This window comes from Salvelinus namaycush, chromosome 5 (assembly GCF_016432855.1).
Source record: "Salvelinus namaycush isolate Seneca chromosome 5, SaNama_1.0, whole genome shotgun sequence".
Taxonomy (NCBI): Eukaryota; Metazoa; Chordata; class Actinopteri; order Salmoniformes; family Salmonidae; genus Salvelinus; species Salvelinus namaycush.
In genome coordinates, this window is record NC_052311.1 from 51290018 (window position 1) to 51311652 (window position 21635).

At 40.4% G+C, this 21635-nt stretch overlaps 2 protein-coding genes across 2 annotated transcripts; both read right to left on the reverse strand.

Annotated features, from left to right (window-relative positions):
* Window positions 1–3835: 3835 nt before the first annotated feature.
* Window positions 3836–6141, reverse strand: LOC120047636 (CD83 antigen-like). Its single transcript, XM_038993182.1, has 5 exons — window positions 6083–6141; window positions 5856–5992; window positions 5474–5708; window positions 5244–5344; window positions 3836–5139 (listed from the first exon to the last, which is right to left on the reverse strand). Exons 1-5 carry the CDS (start codon window positions 6108–6110, stop codon window positions 4987–4989), a joined length of 654 nt encoding a protein of 217 aa, XP_038849110.1. The 5' UTR covers window positions 6111–6141; the 3' UTR covers window positions 3836–4986.
* Window positions 6142–15350: 9209 nt separating this feature from the next.
* LOC120047177 (collagen alpha-3(IX) chain-like) lies at window positions 15351–18610 on the reverse strand. The gene is made up of 8 exons (XM_038992710.1): window positions 18601–18610; window positions 17872–17890; window positions 17692–17776; window positions 17157–17303; window positions 16817–16993; window positions 16631–16721; window positions 16400–16477; window positions 15351–16177 (listed from the first exon to the last, which is right to left on the reverse strand). The coding sequence occupies exons 1-8, from the start codon at window positions 18608–18610 to the stop codon at window positions 15966–15968; spliced, it is 819 nt and encodes a 272-aa protein (XP_038848638.1). The 3' UTR covers window positions 15351–15965.
* Between the last annotated feature and the right edge of the window lie 3025 nt (window positions 18611–21635).

Here is a 21635-nt window from a genome sequence, read left to right on the forward strand (position 1 = left end):
GCTTGACATCATGGGGAAATCAAAAGAAATCAGCCAAGACCTCAGAAAAAAAATTGTAGACCTCCACAAGTCTGGTTCATCCTTGGGAGCAATTTCCAAACGCCTGAAGGTACCACGTTCATCTGTACAAACAATAGTACGCATGTATAAACAGCATGGGACCACGCAGCTGTCATACCGCTCAGGAAGGAGACGCGTTCTGTCTCCTAGAGATGAACGTACTTTGGTACGAAAAGTGCAAATCAATCCCAGAACAACAGCAAAGGACCTTGTGAAGATGCTGGAAGAAACAGGTACAAAGTATCTATATCCACAGAAAAACGAGTTCTATATCGACATAACCTGAAAGGCCGCTCAGCAAGGAAGAAGTCACTGCCCCAAAACCGCCATAAAAAAAGCCAGACTATGGGTTGCAACTGCATATGGGGACAAAGATTGTACTTTTTAGAGAAATGTCCTCTGGTCTGATGAAACAAAAGTATAACTGTTTGGCCATAATGACCATCGTTATTGTTGGAGAAAAAAGGGGGAGGCTTGCAAGCCGAAGAACACCATCCCAACCGTGATGCACGGGGATGGCAACATCATGTTGTGGGGGTGGACAACAAAGTCCAGGTATTGGAGTGGCCATCACAAAGCCCTGACCTCAACCCTATAGAACATTTGTGGGCAGAAAAGAAAAAGTGTGTGCAAGCAAGGAGGCCTACAAACCTGACTCAGTTACACCAGCTCTGTCAGGAGGCATGGGCCAACATTCACCCAACTCATTGTGGGAAGCTTGTGGAAGGCTTCCCGAAACATTTGACCCAAGTTAAACAATTTAAAGGCAATGCTACCAAATACTTATTGAGTGTATGTAAACTTCTGACCCACTGGGAATGTGATAAAAGAAACAAAAGCTGAAATAAATCATTCTCTACTATTATTCTGACATTTCATATTCTTAAAATAAAGTGGTGATCCTAACTGACCTAAAACAGGGATTTTTTATTTGGATTAAATGTCAGGAATTGTGAAAAACGGAGTTTAAATGTATTTGGCTCAGGTGTATGTAAACTTCCGACTTCAACTGTATTTGGCTAAGGTGTATGTAAACTTCCGACTTCAACTGTACATGCTAAAATTGCCACTTAACTTAATACAATATCTGCCTATTTTTTTCCAGCAATTTAGCCCCTGTCAATGTGGTGCGAGAGTTTGTCTATCACGTTATAACTATAAAAGTTGTTTACTAACCATTATTTTACCAGGTATATTGACCGTAAAATATAGTGCACTACTTTCTCTTGTACACTAAGGAGCCCGGGGAAGAGTTGCATGGTAGAGGTGAAGAATGTGCCTATTTGAAAGCTTGAAAAAAAATGAGTAGGTCATGACATGTTTTCTTTTTTTTAAGTTGCTCTCATGCTAAAAAAGGTTGGAGACCCCTGTTTTACACCATTGGGGATAGACTCATAGCACACACATGTGGAACTGTTATGTAAATATATGTGGAATGCAACAATGATGTGACTATATCAGTTTTAAAACCGTCTACTCTCATTGACTGTATTGTGTGTCATGAATCTGCCCCACTCCAATATCTCAGAAATTCTTGATGTTCTTCACATGGATGTATTAAAAGGAGACATGTAAAATGCCATACAAGAAGCCTTTTTGTAATAATGTTTGTGCTTTCATTATAATAATAATAATAACTTGCATTTAAGTGCTTTTCATACACTATACTCAAAGCTCAATGTTACCTTATTTGGAGGTGATCTTCCTCTCTTGAAGCCTCTCCAGTTCCATTTCCCATTCATTTATTGACAAATGTTATGCTCCGTTTATATTTCAGGATTAATGATATTGTTGGTCCTGTCACCTCTGGTTATCGAGATCATTGTGATCATCGGCCGTTACTGCAGATCTCGTCCAAATGAAGATGAGGGGGCTTCATCCATTGTGTAGTCCCCCCAAAGGACCTAGATGACGTCCTGTTGGGACATCTATCCTGCCAATGAAGAACACTGAATGAGGCATTATCTTAAAATTGAGCCAGTAGGATTATTGACAGGTAATCCTTTCGGGACTGCTGCTCTACCTCTCAAAAGGGAAAGAAAATCAGCTAAAAGACCATGTAGGTTTTTAGTTTCATTGCAGACCGATGAAAATTATGTAGTTCTGTGAAGGACTCAATGTTATGCACTTTCCTGCATTCTCTTTTCTTCCGATACTCAAATAACCCCCTAAAGTTGCTCACCAGTGATGCCGGTGATGTTTCACCTAAGAGAGGAAGGAGAAAAGCCATAGAGATGTTTTTGTGAAAATGTGTTCTTGCTGCTAACATTTGAAACTGCACTGCATCACAATGCTGGGACATATAGCTAGTGTTGTAGTATTAATGTAGTAACAAGTATTTCCAATCTACTTATTGCTCAGTTCATGTGAATATGACAGATGTATGAGTGTAAAATGAGAAAGGTATGGTATTTCTAGGTATTTTTTCCAACATTTCAGTTTAGTAATTGTTACACTGTACATTGCCATTTCTCTCTTACATATTTGTGTAAAAAACGATGTTAATATAACAGTTAGAGTAGATGTTAGAGATGCCGAGCAATAATAGAAAGCGCTCAAGGTTCATCAGTTCATCTTGGGCTTGGAAGTGATGAAATGAACTGGCAATTGGAGAATTACTGGTCTGAAATCCTAATGATATTGTGCCCATGAGGAAGGTACTCACTTAACCTGTGGGACCAGTGTCAAAATGAACAAGGCAAAAAAAACAAAAAAACGTATTTTTATAGTGTCCACTATCTACTCTGCAATTTGTTATTGGTACAGAAATACATTTCTTGTTGAAGTTACAAGTTACACTTACCCCTAGATCAGACAATAAGCTTAGACAAGTGATTACATGAATATGTTGATATCAAGCTTATTATCAAGCTTATTATTATTATTATTATTGTGCAATAATGTGTTGAGTGCTATGATCAGACAGTTGTCATGAAAAAGGTCACTGTTATTGTATATGTGTCACACCCTGACCTTAGAGAGACTTTTTATGTCTCTATTTGGTTTGGTCAGGGTGTGATTTGGGGTGGGCATTCTATGTTTTGGCCGGGTATGGTTCTCAATCAGGGACAGCTGTCTATCGTTGTCTCTGATTGGGAACCATACTTAGGTAGCCCTTTCCCCTCCTTTCAGTGTGGGAAGTTGTCTTTGTTTGTGGCACTATAGCGGTAAGCTTCACGCTCGTTTTTGTATTGTTTTTGTCGGCGTCATCCTAATAAAAGGGAATATGGACGCTCACCACGCTGTGGTTTGGTCCAGTTCTTTCGACGGCCGTGACAATATGACCCATATCCATGCACTCCTCATGTCAAATCTGTCCTGTGATATGGTGACGCAATACATTTTTTTTTAGTTATTCTATAGTATTAAATGATTTTTAACTACATGGAATTTCATGTTTGTAAAGGATTAAAATGTTCAATGTTGTTTAGATCACATGGCTTAACCTGGCTTCCATTTTATGCTGTGTGATGTTACTTTGTAATGTGTTTGACAATGACAGAGACCTCACACAATTGTTTGTCACTCTAAAGATTATTAGCAAAGAGGTATTTATGTATTTAACAATTAAAACAGCTATCCAAAAATATAATTGTGATCATCCCAATAATTGTGATCATCCGACTCAAAATTCACCTGTAAATGTTGTAAAGTCAAGGTACAGTATATAACTAAAATAAAAAATTACAGAATGTGTCTTGTGAAATAGGTAGAGATTTGTTAAAAGCCATTTAGCACCTCAAACATCAAACATCGGATACAGTTAGTTACAAAATGATTTACAAGGCTTCTTCATTTTCAATGTATCCACAGAATTGCTGATCATATTTAAAAAAAACTGAGATTTATACAAGTTAATTTTCTGCCAATTACTTTTCACCAAAGGCCACTTTCATTGTGCTTGGAGGAAAATGAATCAATTCGATTTCAATACCAGTCAATACAGGAATTGAATTAGGCATGCAATTCTAAAAGATCAATGCTGTTCACATTGGTCATTTCCCAACTCAATGTCAACTTCAATTCCTGGGTTGACTCAAATGTAACTGGGATTAATCCCCACGTTGCCATGAAGCAACCCTCCAGAATGATCCCTCATCATGGACCATTCCTGCACCCCTTCCTGAAGCTCCTTATTGAGGTTAGATCTTAGGGCTTAGATCGTGGGTCCCTTCACCAGGTCCTGCTGCTTGCGCATCACAGGTGTGTGAATGCTGCAGACGATCAATCATTGCTGGAGAACTGCTGTTCTAGCCTGACTTTGTACTGCTGTTTGGCTGCCTGAGTGAAAGGGTATAGGCTACTGTTTCTGTTTCATTTCTTTGAAAAGCCTAAACATCTTAGTTCTACAGTCCCAGCCAGAGGGTTGTCTGCCTCCATCTGCTCTAGAGGTGAACTCTTCTCCTGGAAAGTAAAAGTATTGGGTTGTTATTTTACCTGAAATGCACAAGGTCCTCTACTCTGACAATTAATCCACAGATAAAAGGGTAAACGTAGTTCGTTTCTAGTAATCTCTCCTCCGTCAGTCTTCTTCTGACTTTATATGGCGTTTGACAACCAACTTTAAGGTGCATTACCATCACCAACTGGGCTGGCGTGTGGATCGCAGTTCATCTTTCAATCACCCATGTGGGTATATGCTCTGAAAAACCATTGAGGAGATGGGAGAAGCTGGACTTGCAGCGCATAAAGCGTCTATTTTAGCGCCTGGCTACGCAGGCGCTCGTTGATGCGCGCGAGCAGTTTGGATGAAATTGTTGAATAACAGGTATGTGTACATTTATTTTGTCACGCTCACACACATAACGCAAGCGGTGTGGTCAGCATGATAGACTCGTTGCTCAGCTTCAAATGTGCCCTAGTCTTTCTCTGCATTTCCTCTTCACATTCAAGTATACAATGAGCCCAAACTAGCAGGACAGGCTCTCACACACAGACATGTTTTATGGAACCCTGTCTCGACCAGTTTGGCCCCGGAGTGTAGATCAACATTAAATCTTTCTTCTCAAGGGGTGCATCTAGAAGTGGTTCTTGTGGATACTTCTTACTCCTTTGCAATAACATATTCCTTAGGATGACCTATGGTAAAGATGAGGATTATTGAGTCAATAATATGAAGACATTTAAAAGAAAATTAAATACATGAAAACCATCACCATAAAATGCAGTGTTTTGGAACTCACATAGCTGATGGTGAATATCAGCAATGCCGCCACAAGCCCCACAATGGAAAGAACTAGAATGGTATCCCTTTCTTCTGATTGGTCTGTGGACTCAAGGCAACCTACAAAAAAATTATCCACAAATCTTTGAGCATCACTGGAAACATTTTTTAAATATTTAGCAGCATAGATGAACTCTCTCTGGGTCCACATACCAAAACAAGCACACAATGAGAGTAGAACACACTCACCTGTCACTCTGAGGTGAACCTGCCCCTCCTGGTTCTGCTCTCCTACAGGTGCTGCCAGGAGACACTTGTACCTCCCGCTATCAACAGCCGTTACATTGGGCAGCAAGATATCGAAAGAATCATCAGCCAAAAGTTCCACTTTACTCTCCAGGCCTGCGTACCATAGGGTGGTGCTGTTAGGTGATAGCCTCTTCATCAATAGACCAGACTCCTTATTAGAGGGCTCCTCACCCAGCTGGGAGAAGAGGGTTTGAAGTTACTCTATGCCCTTAACAGCTGGTCTGGGACCAGTGCTGTATGTTCTTTGCATAAATTGCACTTATACAGAATTTGGTCAGATCGTACAAAACACAGTGTGCTATCACAATAATTGAAAGCTTACCTTATACCACCTCACCGCCCGGTATTGGACCCCAGGCTTACATATTGCTTTACATTTCAGAATTGAGTCCTCTCCACAAACTGACTTCACCTCTTGTGTAGGCCTATCCTGTGTGAGGCCACCTTGCACAGAGGCAGCTTTAGACAAACACAAGGTAAATCATTATTTCAGGTGAGCCTGCCTCATTGGAATATCAAATTCATTGTTAAAAAGAAATGACAACATACCTAATATGCAGACGAGTTGAAAAAGCATAATTGTAGTACACAGCAACGAAGATGACGATTTAGAACAGGAGGGTAGCAGTTTAAATACTTCCGAAAGAGAAGTTAAACTGGGATTTCCCCGTCTGCGTCACATTCTGAAGTGCGCGTGCACTCCCTCCACCCACATGACCGATTGCGAATCTGCAGACATGAGACTGCTCACCAACGCTCGTTGCAAAATAAATGTACACACAATATACCCACATGGGTGATTGAAAGATGAACTGAGGTGCGCCATATAAAGTCCAAAAATAAGAAGAGATTCTTAGAAATGTACTAGGTTAACTCTTTCATCTGTAGATTAATTGTCAGGGTAGAGAACCTTGTGAATTTCAGATAAAATAACACCCCAATGTTTATATCCCAGGGCAAATTAGGTAGCTAAATTGGCATGAATGTTTCAGGCGTTTTGACCTGTCTCCAAATTAATATAGTTGGTTCAGAGTTCGTTTTGATATTTCCACGTGCGTGCCCTGATGAGTCTGGTGTGGATGGACAAAATTAACATGCGCACGTGGATGTACGAGCGCGCCGGCTCCGTCAGCATGAGTCAGTGGAGATATGATGGCGATGCGTTGGCTCACTCTCCAGATGTGTTTGGGTATGTTTTTCCCCCCCAATGAATCTAGCGTTAAATTTAAGATAAACCGGAATTATAGATACTGGGAGTGGTTGTTATTTCTGAACGTTAACTCAATACTTTACTCCGCAGTTTATTAGTTGTAGCCTATATCATTGCATCATATCCTGATTTGTAGAAGCCAATTTTACGCACGTGCTTGTAATGTATGGCCGTAACGTTAGTGTCGTGCCTATGATTTTCTTTCTGTTGAAGGTGTTAAAAATAAATAGAACTACAACATTACAATATAGGCTAAATATAGGTCTACACTATATTAACCGTTGGACTTGTTTTTGCTACCTGAAAGTGAATGTTTGGGGTGGGGGAATTCCCAGTGAATTCCGCGATCAGACTTCCTTAATTAGATTTGGTTTACTCAACGTGTTGAGTGGGTCGTTGGAGTAATTGTAGCTGTCTGTGTCAGATTAAATAACGTATCTTATAGTGTATTGGGTATTTCAGTTAAAAGACAATCATGGAAATACACACTTCATTGACAAGTATGTGGGCACCTGCTCATCGAACACCTCATTCCAAAATCATGGCCATTAATATGGAGTTGGTCCCCCTGTTTCTGCTATAACAGCCTTCACTCTTCTGGGAAGGCTTTCCACAAGATGTTGGAACATTGCTGAGGGGACTTGCTTACATTGTCACAAGAGCATTAGTGAGGTCAGGCACTGATATTGGGGATTAGGCCTGGCTCTCAGTCTTGCGTTCCAATTCATTCCAAAGGTGTTAGATGGAGTTGAGCTGCTCTGTGCAGGCCAGCCGTTCTTCCACAACGATATCAACAAACCATTTATTTATGGGCCTCGCTTTGTGCACAAGGGCCTTGTCATGCTGAAACAGGAAAGGGCCATCCCCAAACTGTTGCCACAAAGTTGGAAGCCCAGAATTGTCTAGAATGTTATTGTATTGTGTAGCGGTAAGATTTCCCTTCACTGGAACAAAGGAGCCAAGCCCGAACCATGAAAAACAGCCCCAGACCATTATTCCTCTTCCACCAAACTTTACAGTTGGCACTATGCATTGGGGAAGGTAGCGTTCTTTTGGCATCCATCAAACCCAGATTCTTCCGTCAGACTGCCAGATGGTGAAGCGTGATTCATCACTCGCGAGAACATGTTTCCACTGCTCCAGAGTCCAATGGCGGCGAGCTTTACACCACTCCAGCCGACGCTTGGCATTGCGATCTTAGGCTTGTGTGTGGCTGCTCTGCCATTGAAACCCATTTCATGAAGCGCCTGACGAATAGTTATTGTGCTGACTTTGCTTCCAAAGGCAGTTTGGAACTCGGTAGTGAGTGTTGCAACCAAGGACAGACGATTTTTATGCACTACGTGATTCAGGGCTCGGCTGTCCCATTCAGTGAGGTTTTGTGCCTACCACTTTGCGGCTGAGCCGTTGTTGCTCCTAGATGTTTCCAGCACTTACAGTTGAACGTGGCAGCTCTAGCAGGGCAGAAATCTGACAAACTGACTTGGAAAGGTGGCCTCCTATGACGGTGCCACGTTGAAAGTCGCTGAGCTCTTCAGTCAGGCTATTCTACTGCCAGTGTTAGTCTATGGAGATTGCATGGCTGTGTGCTCGATTATATACACCTTTTCGCAACATGTGTGACTGAAATAGCCGAATCCACTAATTTGAAGGGGTGTCCACATATTTTCGGCCGTGTAGTACAGTTCACACCTGGTACATGGTGATATCATGTATCATGTTTTTGACCAATAGTAAAAATAAAAAATAAATGGCTTGTTTTTCTGTTTGGTCCTTTAACCAATGTATGTTAAAATAAATAGCTTAGATACAATAGTGAAAACAGAAACAGTTCTACAACTGAACATCAAAAATCAACAAAGTGCCTACCCTGACACGAAAGGCTGAGGTATATGAATGGCGCTGGAGAGAATGGCTGCCGTTTTACAGTCTCCTAACCAGTTGTGCTATTGTGGGTTTCTTTGCGTTATTTGTAACTTATTTTGTACATAAAGTTTCTGGCACCGTCTCTTATGACCGAAAAGAGCTTCTCGAAATCAGGACAGCTATTACTCGCCTTGTATTGAAAGACATTTTTTTCTTTAACGAGTCGGACGAGAGGGATTTACTCCAGACACCCGACAAGGCCCTCATCCCCGTCATTCACAGGAGAAAGAGACAGAGATATTGAGAACGAAGATCGGGGTGCCTTGTAAGGATCCGGTGGCGAGTGGGTAATTTGCCTTTACCATCGGTCCTATTAGCCGACGTATAATCATTGGATAATAAAATAGACGAACTACAAGCACGTATATCCTACCAATAGGACATTAGAAACGGTTATATTTTATGTTTCACCGAGTCGTGGCTGAACGACGACATGAATAACATACAGCTGGCAGGTTATACACTGTATCGGCAGGATAGAACAGTAGCCTCTGGTAAGACCATGAGTGGCGGTCTATGTATTTTTGTAAACAACAGCTGGTGCATGATATCTAAGGAAGTCTCGAGGTTTCGCTCGCCTGAGAGTATCTCATGATATGCTGTAGACCTCACTATTTACCAAGAGTTTATCTATATTCTTCGTATCTGTCTATTTACCACCACAAACCGATGCTGGCACTAAGACCGCACTCAATGAGCTGTATACGGCCATAAGCCGTATAGGAAATCGCTCATCCAAAGGCGGTGCTCTTATTGGCCGGGGACTTTAATGCAGGGAAACTTAAATCCGTTTTAGCTCATTTCTACCAGCATGTTAAATGTGCAACCAGAGATAAAACAAAACTCTTGACCACCTTTCCTCCTCACACGGAGATGCATACAAAGCTCTCCCTAGCCCTCCATTTGGCAAATCTGACCATAATTCTATCCTCCTGATTCCTGCTTACAAGCAAAAACTAAAGCAGGAAGCACCAGTGAATCGGTCCATAAAAGAGTGGTCAAATTAAGCAGATGCCAAGCTACAGGACTGTTTTGCTCACACAGACTGGAATATGTTCCGGGATTCTTCCGATGGCAGTGAGGAGTACACCACATCAGTCACTGGCTTCATCAATAAGTGCACCGACGACTTCGTCCCCACAGTGACTGTATGTACATACCCCAACTAGAAGCCATGGATTACAGGCAACATCCGCACTGAGCTAAAGGGTATAGCTGCTGCTTTCAAGGAGCAAGACTCTAACCCAGAAGCTTATAAGAAATCGCTCTATGCCCTCTGACAAACTGTCAAACAGGCAAAGCGTCCATACAGGACTAAGATCAAATCGTACTACACCGGCTCCGATGCTCGTCGGATGTGGCAGGGCTTGAAAATGATTAGACTACAAAGGGAAGCACAGCCGCCGCGAGCTGCTCAGTGACAATAGCCTACCAGTCAAGCTTAATAACTTCTATGCTCGCTTCGAGGCAAGTAACACTGAAAAATGCACGAGAGCATCAGCTATTCCGGATGACTGTGATCACGCTCTCCGTAGCCGATGCGAGTAATACCTTTTTAAACAGGTCAACATTCACAAGGCCGCAGTTCCAGACGGATTACCAGGACGTGTACTCCAGCACTCCCCAATGCTTCGTTTGCTGGCTGCTGCATTCTGTAAGAACCAACGCCGGAGATGAGAAGCAGGTACAGGAAGTTGAACATTTAATGTAGGCCAGACATGGGAACAGGACAAGAACAGTGTCAGAACCAGGTAACAAATGACATACGGAAGTTAATGCAGCAGCGGGGAACTTACAAATATATGCGAGGTAATTTACAGGTGATTCCAATAGATCACTGATGCGCGTGACGAGGGAAGGCAGGTGTGCGTAATGATGGTGGTGGGAGTGTGTAATGCAGGGCAGCCTGGCAGGAGAAGGCGTGACAATATGCGTAGTCACTTTAACTCTACCTACATGTACATATTACCTTGACTAACCGGTGCCCCCGCACATTGACTCTGTACCAGTGACCCCTGTATATAGCTTCGCTATTGTTATTTTACTGCTGCTCTTTAATTATTTGTTACTTTTATTTCTTATTTTTTTACTTAACGGCATTGTTGGTGTGCGGCAGGTAGCCTAGTGGTTAGAGCATTGGGCAAGTAACAGAAAGGTTGCTAGATCGAATCCCCGAGCTGACAAGGTCAAAATCTGTTGTTCTGCCCCTGAACCCACTGTTCCTAGACCCTCATTGTAAATGAGAATTTGTTCTTAACTGACTTGCCTAGTTAAATAAAGGTGGCGGCTCCCATGCACTTACCACAAATTCCTCGTTTGCTAAATTCACAGTATTGTACATTCCTCTCTTTTACTCTTAAATTTGTTGTATTTTTTTTGTATTGTCATTTGCACATGATCTCAATTTTAGCTAACACACCGGCATATTTGAAAAATGAAAAGTGTCATTGTGCTGCTGTATTAGTGCATTGAACCATATAGCGCGCTGTGGTTTCAAAACTCTGTGGATATTGCTAAAACAGTGACGTCATATCTGAAATCTTTACACACCTTCGTCATTAAATGTCCATTTGTCTCACGTGAAAAGTAATTTGTAATATCGTTTTTTAGGGCACCGAGTCTTGACTGTTTACATGTTGAGATTCAATTGGCACATCATAAGTTGCCATCTTAGAGCAACAGCAATGAGGAATCAGTCGTATTTATAATATGACAAAATACAGTTCCTATAGAAAGTCTACACCCCCCTTAGATTTCTTCACATTTTGTGTTACAAAGTGTGATTTAAAATGTATTTAATTGTCTTTTTTGTCAATGAACTACTCAAAATACTCTAATGTTAAAGTGGAAGAAAATGTGTAACATTTTTTAAAGATGAATGAAAAATAAAACACTCAAATACCTTGATTAGATAGGTATTCACCCCCTGAATTAATACATGCTAATGCCAAAAGTGTGCAAAGCTGTCTTCAAGGCAAAGGGTGTCTATTTGAAGAATCTCAAATATAAAATATATTTAGATTTGTTTAATACTTTCTTTGGTTACTACATGATTCCATATGTGTTATTTCATAGTTTTGATGTCTTCACTATTATTATACAATGTAGAAAATAGTACAAAATAACGAAAAACCCTTGAATAAGTATGTGTTCTAAAACTTTTGACATTTAGTGTATATAACCAATACATGACTTTCGAGGAGTAGGACAGTTGATACAAACCTATAACTAACTATAACTTTTCCATTATATGAAATTATATTATCACATTCACTTGCTCGTTTGCCATACTAGTCTGATGAGACCATATAGCAACTACGGGAACTAACCTGAAACAACCAAACTGATGGACAATGTTGATTGGCATGTGGAATTATGTCCAATGAGGTTGCAAAGTGAGAGGCGGGATTAGGTATTGTCCAATGAGGTTGCGGGTGAGCCCAACATGAAAACCAGTTTTTATTTTATTTTATTCTCTTTGAGCAAACCCGAGAACAATGCTGTGATGACGTTGTACATGTAATAGTATAACTTTAGACCGTCCCCTCGCCCCGACACGGGCGCGAACCAGGGACCCTCTGCACACATCAACAACAGTCACGCGCACACCACCGCTACCTAGCTAGCCATTTCACATCGGTTACATGCACATTTTTCAGGAACCCATTTTCGCTCGTGAGCTAATTTCAAAACTATTGTTTTTATAATTTCAGCCATTCTGGAAAATGTCTTTAAAGCTTAACTTTGGGGCTCTAACGCAAGTTTTTAGGTCTCAGGAAAGGTCATCACACTATTGTGATCACATCCATTAAACTGACACTGCCTAGTATAATACAGTGGATTTAGGTTGAAATCATCCTTTCTTGGTCTTAAGTGGATTCCCAATCACACTCATCCTTTTCTTTGTTCACTTTTCAGTCTCAGTGTCCGCAGCCCCTGTAGAGGATAATCAAATTGCCTACATATGTCAGGAGGGTCATGTCATACTTGAAGCACCGTTTAAAGAATTGGATGCCCAATGTGACGAGAGCTGGACCATTGGCAAAGAGGTAAACTATTGCATATATGCTTATGACAAGTAGATACAATGTGAGGTCAGGCATTTTCTATTAGCATTATTTTTTCGCATCTCACCATTTATAGTATCATCAACAGTATGCAGAGGGGCAGGGGCCATTTTAATTTAGACATGCCATGTGATAAGATATTTTTCTTTCTGCAGCCCATTGCCATTTATAAAAACGACAGGGGTAAAGTAAAGAAGGAATACATTTCTCCATGCAAGGACGTGTTCTTTGGAAAAGTCATCCTTAGTAAATGTGCCAATGTCACATTAACTATTGGTTGCACCAAGGTAGGTCAACTTTATGAATACAATTCACCTTCCTTTCCTCTGTTAGTGTCTGCCAAGTACCAACATAGTACAAAAAAAATGTATATTCACCCCTTCATTTTTTTAAAAACAGGATGGGTTACATGAAGAGACCAGGATCCACTTCTTAGGTATGGTTTCCCCTGAAGTTATTGGTGTATTACACAACATATCTACCATTGATATAAATATTAAGCATTGTTGTCATCATCATTGCTCATATCACTCTTTTTGCTACTTAGGGACAAACGTTATCACTGCCACCGCAATCGCTCAAATTGCTCATTATGGTAAATTATGCTTTTTTTAGACCATGCATTACATTTTGATTGTACTATTATCAAAATAAAATATACTTTACAAGTGCAGATGATCAATTTCTATAACTATCAGAACAAGTTTTGTTGCCACAGGGAAATTCTTGTTCTTTTAATTTTATTACAATGAGAGATTTTGAAATGAGTGTTAGACAATCAACATTTTTCAAATAATGCAAATAATTAATTTAACAACTATTTTCTTTTTTAAATTTTAGGACTTTGGGCATTGATGATGCTTTTGGTCTTTTTGATTGTACTTTAAATGTCATCTGAAGGAAGCTGAAGCAAGGGGACTCCAACGATGTTGGTCTCACCCAGATGACACCCCTCGACGTCGATCCAGCTGATAAAGAACAGTTAGGCCCATCTTTTCAAAGTTAATCTACTATAAACATGATGTAATTAATCTAAGGGAAACGTATGACTTCTACAGCTTTTAGTTGTATGGTTTTTGTCTCATTACTGTCTTCTACGCAATGTTACTTTCTTACCTTTTTTATGACCACCCATTTTTTAATTTTTTTTACCTGTACAGAACATAGTAAATCTCAACCAAGTAAACCAGTATGATGGGTGAAGTTCACATCTTTTTACCTAAGAGAGGAAGAAAGACATTGTGTTTTGTTTTAAATGAAAATTCAACAGAACATTTCTCGCTGCTGTCCACCTACAATTAACTGCACTGCAGAACCATGTAGCCAGAGGTATTTATAAAATATTTATTAAGCTATGTATTACCTAGTGAATATAAAATGCACGTATGAATGTACAATTAGCTAGAAAAACAAGCTGTAAACTTGTCCTGTTACAATAAATTCATTATTACATTGCCATCTCTGCCTTGGGCAATTTAAGGCACGCAATGGTTTGTACTTCATCAAGATGCTTTGGAACCAGTGGCACATTTTAAGAATATATATTTTAAAGTAGTCTTATATAAGTACTCCTACTCACCCCTAGATCAGAGAATAAGCTTAGAGACAAGTGACTCGATTGATTGATTGATTTCACCAGAGAGATGTACTGTACAATAGTGTTTAACACTTGGTAATAATAATACTTCTTTACCTCCCTCCAGTCCATAAAACCAAACACTTTTATATGAACTGACAACCATCATTTTACACACATTAAGAGGAGCCCTTTTGAACACGAGCAGTGTTAAACAAACATTTTAATAAGGTTTATTTTCTTGTGTTGATTTCATGCATTTGTACTTTCGTAGCATAGTTGTATACCATAATGCTTTTGATGAGAGATAATCACCCATTTTCATGCTCTGCTCATTTTCTAATCTGTCCTGTGATGTGGTGGTGATGCATTAAAAATAATTGTCTCCAAACATTGTGACGCTTTTGTATCAGGGTTTTGATTGCCAACACATGTACACAAAAGTAAAAATGTTAAGAACACGTGTGTGATATGCTTGAGTTTACAGGGATATATTTCCACCTTGTAATGTGTTGGGATGATTCTCAATGAGGATTGACAATGACAAAAATATCAATTAAGAGGTGATAGAGTTTAACATCCTGTTCATGTGAAAGTTATTTATGCAAAATAAATCATGTACATGAAAATCTATTTAAAAATCAAAACCGCCATCCAATGAATATAGTAAATTCATTTAATCTACAGACATTTTGTGCTGTCCAACAAATCATTGCCAGATTATTTAACTATAGAAATTCCAAATACAATATACTGTATAACACATTTCAATGTATTATTTTTAATATGAAATAATATCAAATATTACGTTATTTTATATTGATCAGTGTTATCTTGACTGTGAACATCTGTTAATGGGGAAAAAATGAAGTTATTTAGATTAACCCGAATAACATGAGATGACTGAAAGAGACCACATTCTCAGAAACACGCTCAAAGTGTGGCGACTAAAAAAGTGAGGACTCATCTTAAGAAAAAGCAAGACAGAATTTATCTAAAACAGTGATATTTCAGAACACACAGTACATGTGCTTGTGATACTTTACAAAATTATTTACATCACTTTTTATTTTCAATGTATACACAGCATTGTTGATCATATCAAAAACAAAACCTGACTGGTAGCCAGAGACTCCTGCAAGTTTAATTTTTTGCCAATTTCGTCTAGCCAGTTTCTCAAGCCCCTTTACTTATGGTTTGCCTTTACTTATGGTTTGCATGGAGGAAGACAATTACATTTTTTGTTTCTGCATAAAAAATACATTTTGGCCTAACATAAAAGGTATCAATTATGCCTAAACAGAGTTAATTTGGAGCCTTGCTTGGCTCAGATGAAATGCGTCAAGGCTGGTTTCATCTCTTTGCAGAGTCCAGCGTGTCCCACCAAACCCTTCCATCACTGGTGAGCCCCATTGAACAGTGCTCGGATTAATTCCATTTCAATACCAGTCAATACAGGAATTGAATTAGGCTTGAAATTCAAAAAGACCAATGCTGTACACATTGGTCATTTCCCAGTTCAAAACTCTGTCAATTCCTGGTTTGGCTGAGATGTGAATGGAATTAACTTCAATGTTGCCATGGAGCGACCGTCCAGAGTGACCTCTCGTCGTGGACCATTCCTTCACCTTTTCCTGAAACTCCTTGTTGGGGTTAAATCTTGGGGCTTAGATCACGGGGTCCCTTCACTAGGCCCTGCTCCTTGCGCATCACAGGCGCGTGAATGCTGCAGTCCCGTGCCTCACAGAAGCCAGGCACTCCTGCGTTGCCTGCCATGCCAGGCTGGCCCAAAGCGCCTGTGAAACCACGGGGCCCTCTGGGACCTGCCATACCGTTCTTTGGCTCTGCTGGGTGTCCTGGCAGCCCTGTGTGGAATTAATTTAAACAATTGGAGTTGGTGTCTTAAAAGTTCACTTGAAAAGACTTCCTGCTAACATCAATGTTGAATAAAACCACACAATGCCTATTCCAGTAAATCTGGATGTGAGTTACAGATACTTTCCAACAAGTTACAGATACTTTCCAACTAAGACAAGCAATTTTGAGATAGACCTGAGAGTTTCACACCAGTGGAAACAGTGTCCTACCTCTGAGGCCTTGATGCCCATCGTGTCCTGGCAGACCTTTACCAGGCTCACCCCCCTTTCCTTTCAGACCTTTTGTTCCTGTGGAGTAGAACAGAGAGCTTGGGGGTGAACTCTGAAGCTATGCCACTACAAAGGAGCTCCACTCATTTTCACTTGAAATGAGCCTTACTGATCAGGGTTTAGTTTACCTGGAATCACGTTTGGTTGAAATAAGACATTTGGATTACATACCTCTTTCACCCTCTGCCCCCTTCTGACCATCCACTCCCGTGTCCCCTTGGATGCCCCTGCCTCCTATGACTCCAGCTTTGCCCGCTTTACCCTGAGAGAGAGCGAGAGGTCAACAGAACTTATCATCATTTGGACTAAAGGCCTTCCTTAGTAGATAGGGGTTGGTTTGGGGGATGTGTGACTCACGGGTTTGCCTGATTCTCCAGTTGGTCCCCTGGTTCCGGGCGGCCCAATAAGTGTGCGGTTGTTGATAGGGCAGCCTTGGGAACACTTGGCCCGGATGGAAGCTGCATACTGGGAGATCTGAGCTGTCACCACTCCTTTACACAGCTGCAATACCTGCTCATCTGTCAGCCCAGGGCCCTGAGGTAAAAAATCTGGCAATCAATCAATCAATCAATCAACCAAGCAAGTAAATAATCGATCAATCAATCAGTCAGCAAACGTTCTTGCTAGATATGGGTCAATGTAAAATAAAGGGGAGACCCTTCCTCCAGGCAGACTGGAGTTGGCTCCTGATACGCACAGGGGCACCTGGCACTCCTTTAGGTCCAGAGCCACCTTTGACGCCCAGGTCACCGCCTGGACCTGGCTCTCCTCTGGAGCCTGGGATGCCGGGGGGTCCATTTCGTCCAACAATGCCATCAGGGCCGATGGTACCTCTCTCCCCTTGCTGCCATTCAGAGATGAGGGGAAGGAAGGAGAGAGACAGACAGAGGGGGAACACTGTTCAGTCACTGAACACAAAAAGTCACGATTTAAACTCAATCTCAATACTTCTACCTAATTAAATCATTTAATTCTCAATACTTCTACCTAATTAAATCATTTAATTCTCAATACTTCTACCTAATTAAATCATTTAATTATCAATACTTCTACCTAATTAAAACATTTCTATTAGGATATTATGATATAACAGGAACTCAACACTACAGTATGTGCTGTTGTGTCTGTTGTCATCTAGGAACAGCATAAAGTGTCAGTATTGCGGTTTTTACATGACATAAAATGAGTTGGGGTGAAAAAACTCATACTTTCACAAAATGGAGTGTACAAACCTGTCCTTTGTCACCACGCGCTCCAAAACTTCCCAGTTTGGAAAGAGGAACAGAAACATTTTTGGTAAGAAGAAAAACAGACCCACTACATCAATGGAAACAGGAAGTAGACAGATGTGAGAGTGACGTGGCCTCGGCATTGTCAAATGATTACCGTGTCTCCTTTCCCTCCCTTCACACCAGTTCTTCCAACCCCGCCCTGAGGAGGGAACAATCAGCACATGAGACGAGTCAGTAAGATGCCATGGCAATGGCAAATACACACAGACACACTTTATAATGAGAACCTTTGTTCAAAAATAGGAATTTAGTTCAAATTCAAAGAATGCCATAACATCTCTGACAGTTATGCTCTTTAAAAAAAAATACTAAAACCAGCATGACCATCTGTGGTTTTACATGACACTGAAACCTTTTCAGGGACTTTACTAACATATCTGTTACCTTCCTTGTTTAAATGTCAACAATAACACATGGGTGTCTGTCCACCCACACGAAACCCTCAAGCAACATTACCACCAACCCTGGACTGTCTTGTCTCATTACGCACACCTGGTTCCCATCCCCCCTGATTAGTATGTGTATATATGTGCCCTCCGTATTGTCCTTGTTGATTATTGTTCCATGTCCGTTGGTCTTGTGAGGACCTGTGCGCTGTTGTATCGGCTTATGTGTTACCGTGTTAGTGTGCACTTGTTATTACGGGTCTCATCCTGTGTATTTATTAGAGGTTTACACTTCTCTCTTTGGTTTGGGTTACAGCCCTGTGTTATATATATTACGTGTTTGTTTTGGGCTTCGTCCCCGTAATGTTCATGACGTACACTATTTTGGGTAGTGAAATAAAAAAAAACTATTTCATATTCCTGCGCTTGTCTCCTATCATTGTACAACGTGACAAGCTCCTACTCTCCCACATCACGATTCCCTCTCGCGCCCTAAGACGGAAGACTGGCCATTCATCACAAAGTATTAATTACAGTTGAAGTCGGAAGTTTACATACACTTAGGTTGGAGTCATTAAAACTCGTTTTTCAACCACTCCACAAATTTCTTGTTAACAAACTATAGTTTTGGCAAGTCGGTTAGGACATCTACTTTGTGCATGACACAAGTCATTTTTCCAACAATTGTTTACAGACAGATTATTTCACTAAAATTCACTGTATCACAATTCCAGTAGGTCAGAAGTTTACAAACACTAAGTTGACTGTGCCTTCAAACAGCTTGGAAAATTCCAGAAAATAATGTCTTGGCTTTAAAAGTTCTGATAGGCTAATTTACATCATTTGAGTCAATTGGAGGTGTACCTGTGGATGTATCTCAAGGCCTACCTTCAAACTCAGTGCCTCTTTGCTTGACATCATGGGGAAATCAAAAGAAATCAGCCAAGACCTCAGAAAAAAAATTGTAGACCTCCACAAGTCTGGTTCATCCTTGGGAGCAATTTCCAAACGCCTGAAGGTACCACGTTCATCTGTACAAACAATAGTACGCATGTATAAACAGCATGGGACCACGCAGCTGTCATACCGCTCAGGAAGGAGACGCGTTCTGTCTCCTAGAGATGAACGTACTTTGGTACGAAAAGTGCAAATCAATCCCAGAACAACAGCAAAGGACCTTGTGAAGATGCTGGAAGAAACAGGTACAAAGTATCTATATCCACAGAAAAACGAGTTCTATATCGACATAACCTGAAAGGCCGCTCAGCAAGGAAGAAGTCACTGCCCCAAAACCGCCATAAAAAAAGCCAGACTATGGGTTGCAACTGCATATGGGGACAAAGATTGTACTTTTTAGAGAAATGTCCTCTGGTCTGATGAAACAAAAGTATAACTGTTTGGCCATAATGACCATCGTTATTGTTGGAGAAAAAAGGGGGAGGCTTGCAAGCCGAAGAACACCATCCCAACCGTGATGCACGGGGATGGCAACATCATGTTGTGGGGGTGGACAACAAAGTCCAGGTATTGGAGTGGCCATCACAAAGCCCTGACCTCAACCCTATAGAACATTTGTGGGCAGAAAAGAAAAAGTGTGTGCAAGCAAGGAGGCCTACAAACCTGACTCAGTTACACCAGCTCTGTCAGGAGGCATGGGCCAACATTCACCCAACTCATTGTGGGAAGCTTGTGGAAGGCTTCCCGAAACATTTGACCCAAGTTAAACAATTTAAAGGCAATGCTACCAAATACTTATTGAGTGTATGTAAACTTCTGACCCACTGGGAATGTGATAAAAGAAACAAAAGCTGAAATAAATCATTCTCTACTATTATTCTGACATTTCATATTCTTAAAATAAAGTGGTGATCCTAACTGACCTAAAACAGGGATTTTTTATTTGGATTAAATGTCAGGAATTGTGAAAAACGGAGTTTAAATGTATTTGGCTCAGGTGTATGTAAACTTCCGACTTCAACTGTATTTGGCTAAGGTGTATGTAAACTTCCGACTTCAACTGTACATGCTAAAATTGCCACTTAACTTAATACAATATCTGCCTATTTTTTTCCAGCAATTTAGCCCCTGTCAATGTGGTGCGAGAGTTTGTCTATCACGTTATAACTATAAAAGTTGTTTACTAACCATTATTTTACCAGGTATATTGACCGTAAAATATAGTGCACTACTTTCTCTTGTACACTAAGGAGCCCGGGGAAGAGTTGCATGGTAGAGGTGAAGAATGTGCCTATTTGAAAGCTTGAAAAAAAATGAGTAGGTCATGACATGTTTTCTTTTTTTTAAGTTGCTCTCATGCTAAAAAAGGTTGGAGACCCCTGTTTTACACCATTGGGGATAGACTCATAGCACACACATGTGGAACTGTTATGTAAATATATGTGGAATGCAACAATGATGTGACTATATCAGTTTTAAAACCGTCTACTCTCATTGACTGTATTGTGTGTCATGAATCTGCCCCACTCCAATATCTCAGAAATTCTTGATGTTCTTCACATGGATGTATTAAAAGGAGACATGTAAAATGCCATACAAGAAGCCTTTTTGTAATAATGTTTGTGCTTTCATTATAATAATAATAATAACTTGCATTTAAGTGCTTTTCATACACTATACTCAAAGCTCAATGTTACCTTATTTGGAGGTGATCTTCCTCTCTTGAAGCCTCTCCAGTTCCATTTCCCATTCATTTATTGACAAATGTTATGCTCCGTTTATATTTCAGGATTAATGATATTGTTGGTCCTGTCACCTCTGGTTATCGAGATCATTGTGATCATCGGCCGTTACTGCAGATCTCGTCCAAATGAAGATGAGGGGGCTTCATCCATTGTGTAGTCCCCCCAAAGGACCTAGATGACGTCCTGTTGGGACATCTATCCTGCCAATGAAGAACACTGAATGAGGCATTATCTTAAAATTGAGCCAGTAGGATTATTGACAGGTAATCCTTTCGGGACTGCTGCTCTACCTCTCAAAAGGGAAAGAAAATCAGCTAAAAGACCATGTAGGTTTTTAGTTTCATTGCAGACCGATGAAAATTATGTAGTTCTGTGAAGGACTCAATGTTATGCACTTTCCTGCATTCTCTTTTCTTCCGATACTCAAATAACCCCCTAAAGTTGCTCACCAGTGATGCCGGTGATGTTTCACCTAAGAGAGGAAGGAGAAAAGCCATAGAGATGTTTTTGTGAAAATGTGTTCTTGCTGCTAACATTTGAAACTGCACTGCATCACAATGCTGGGACATATAGCTAGTGTTGTAGTATTAATGTAGTAACAAGTATTTCCAATCTACTTATTGCTCAGTTCATGTGAATATGACAGATGTATGAGTGTAAAATGAGAAAGGTATGGTATTTCTAGGTATTTTTTCCAACATTTCAGTTTAGTAATTGTTACACTGTACATTGCCATTTCTCTCTTACATATTTGTGTAAAAAACGATGTTAATATAACAGTTAGAGTAGATGTTAG

Bases quoted from the DNA above. Each gene is read 5' to 3' on its own strand.
- LOC120047177 (XM_038992710.1), bottom strand. The intron at 16,478-16,630 runs GTATGTAATCCA...TCTACTCCACAG, and splicing joins GGGGGCAGAGGGTGAAAGAG to GAACAAAAGGTCTGAAAGGA. The intron at 16,178-16,399 runs GTAGGACACTGT...AATTCCACACAG, and splicing joins TGGGCATCAAGGCCTCAGAG to GGCTGCCAGGACACCCAGCA.
- LOC120047636 (XM_038993182.1), bottom strand. From the start codon at position 6,110: ATGCTTTTTCAACTCGTCTGCATATTAG. The intron at 5,345-5,473 runs GTGAGTGTGTTC...ATTTTTTTGTAG, and splicing joins GGTTCACCTCAGAGTGACAG to GTTGCCTTGAGTCCACAGAC. The intron at 5,140-5,243 runs GTGAGTTCCAAA...TCTTTACCATAG, and splicing joins TGATATTCACCATCAGCTAT to GTCATCCTAAGGAATATGTT.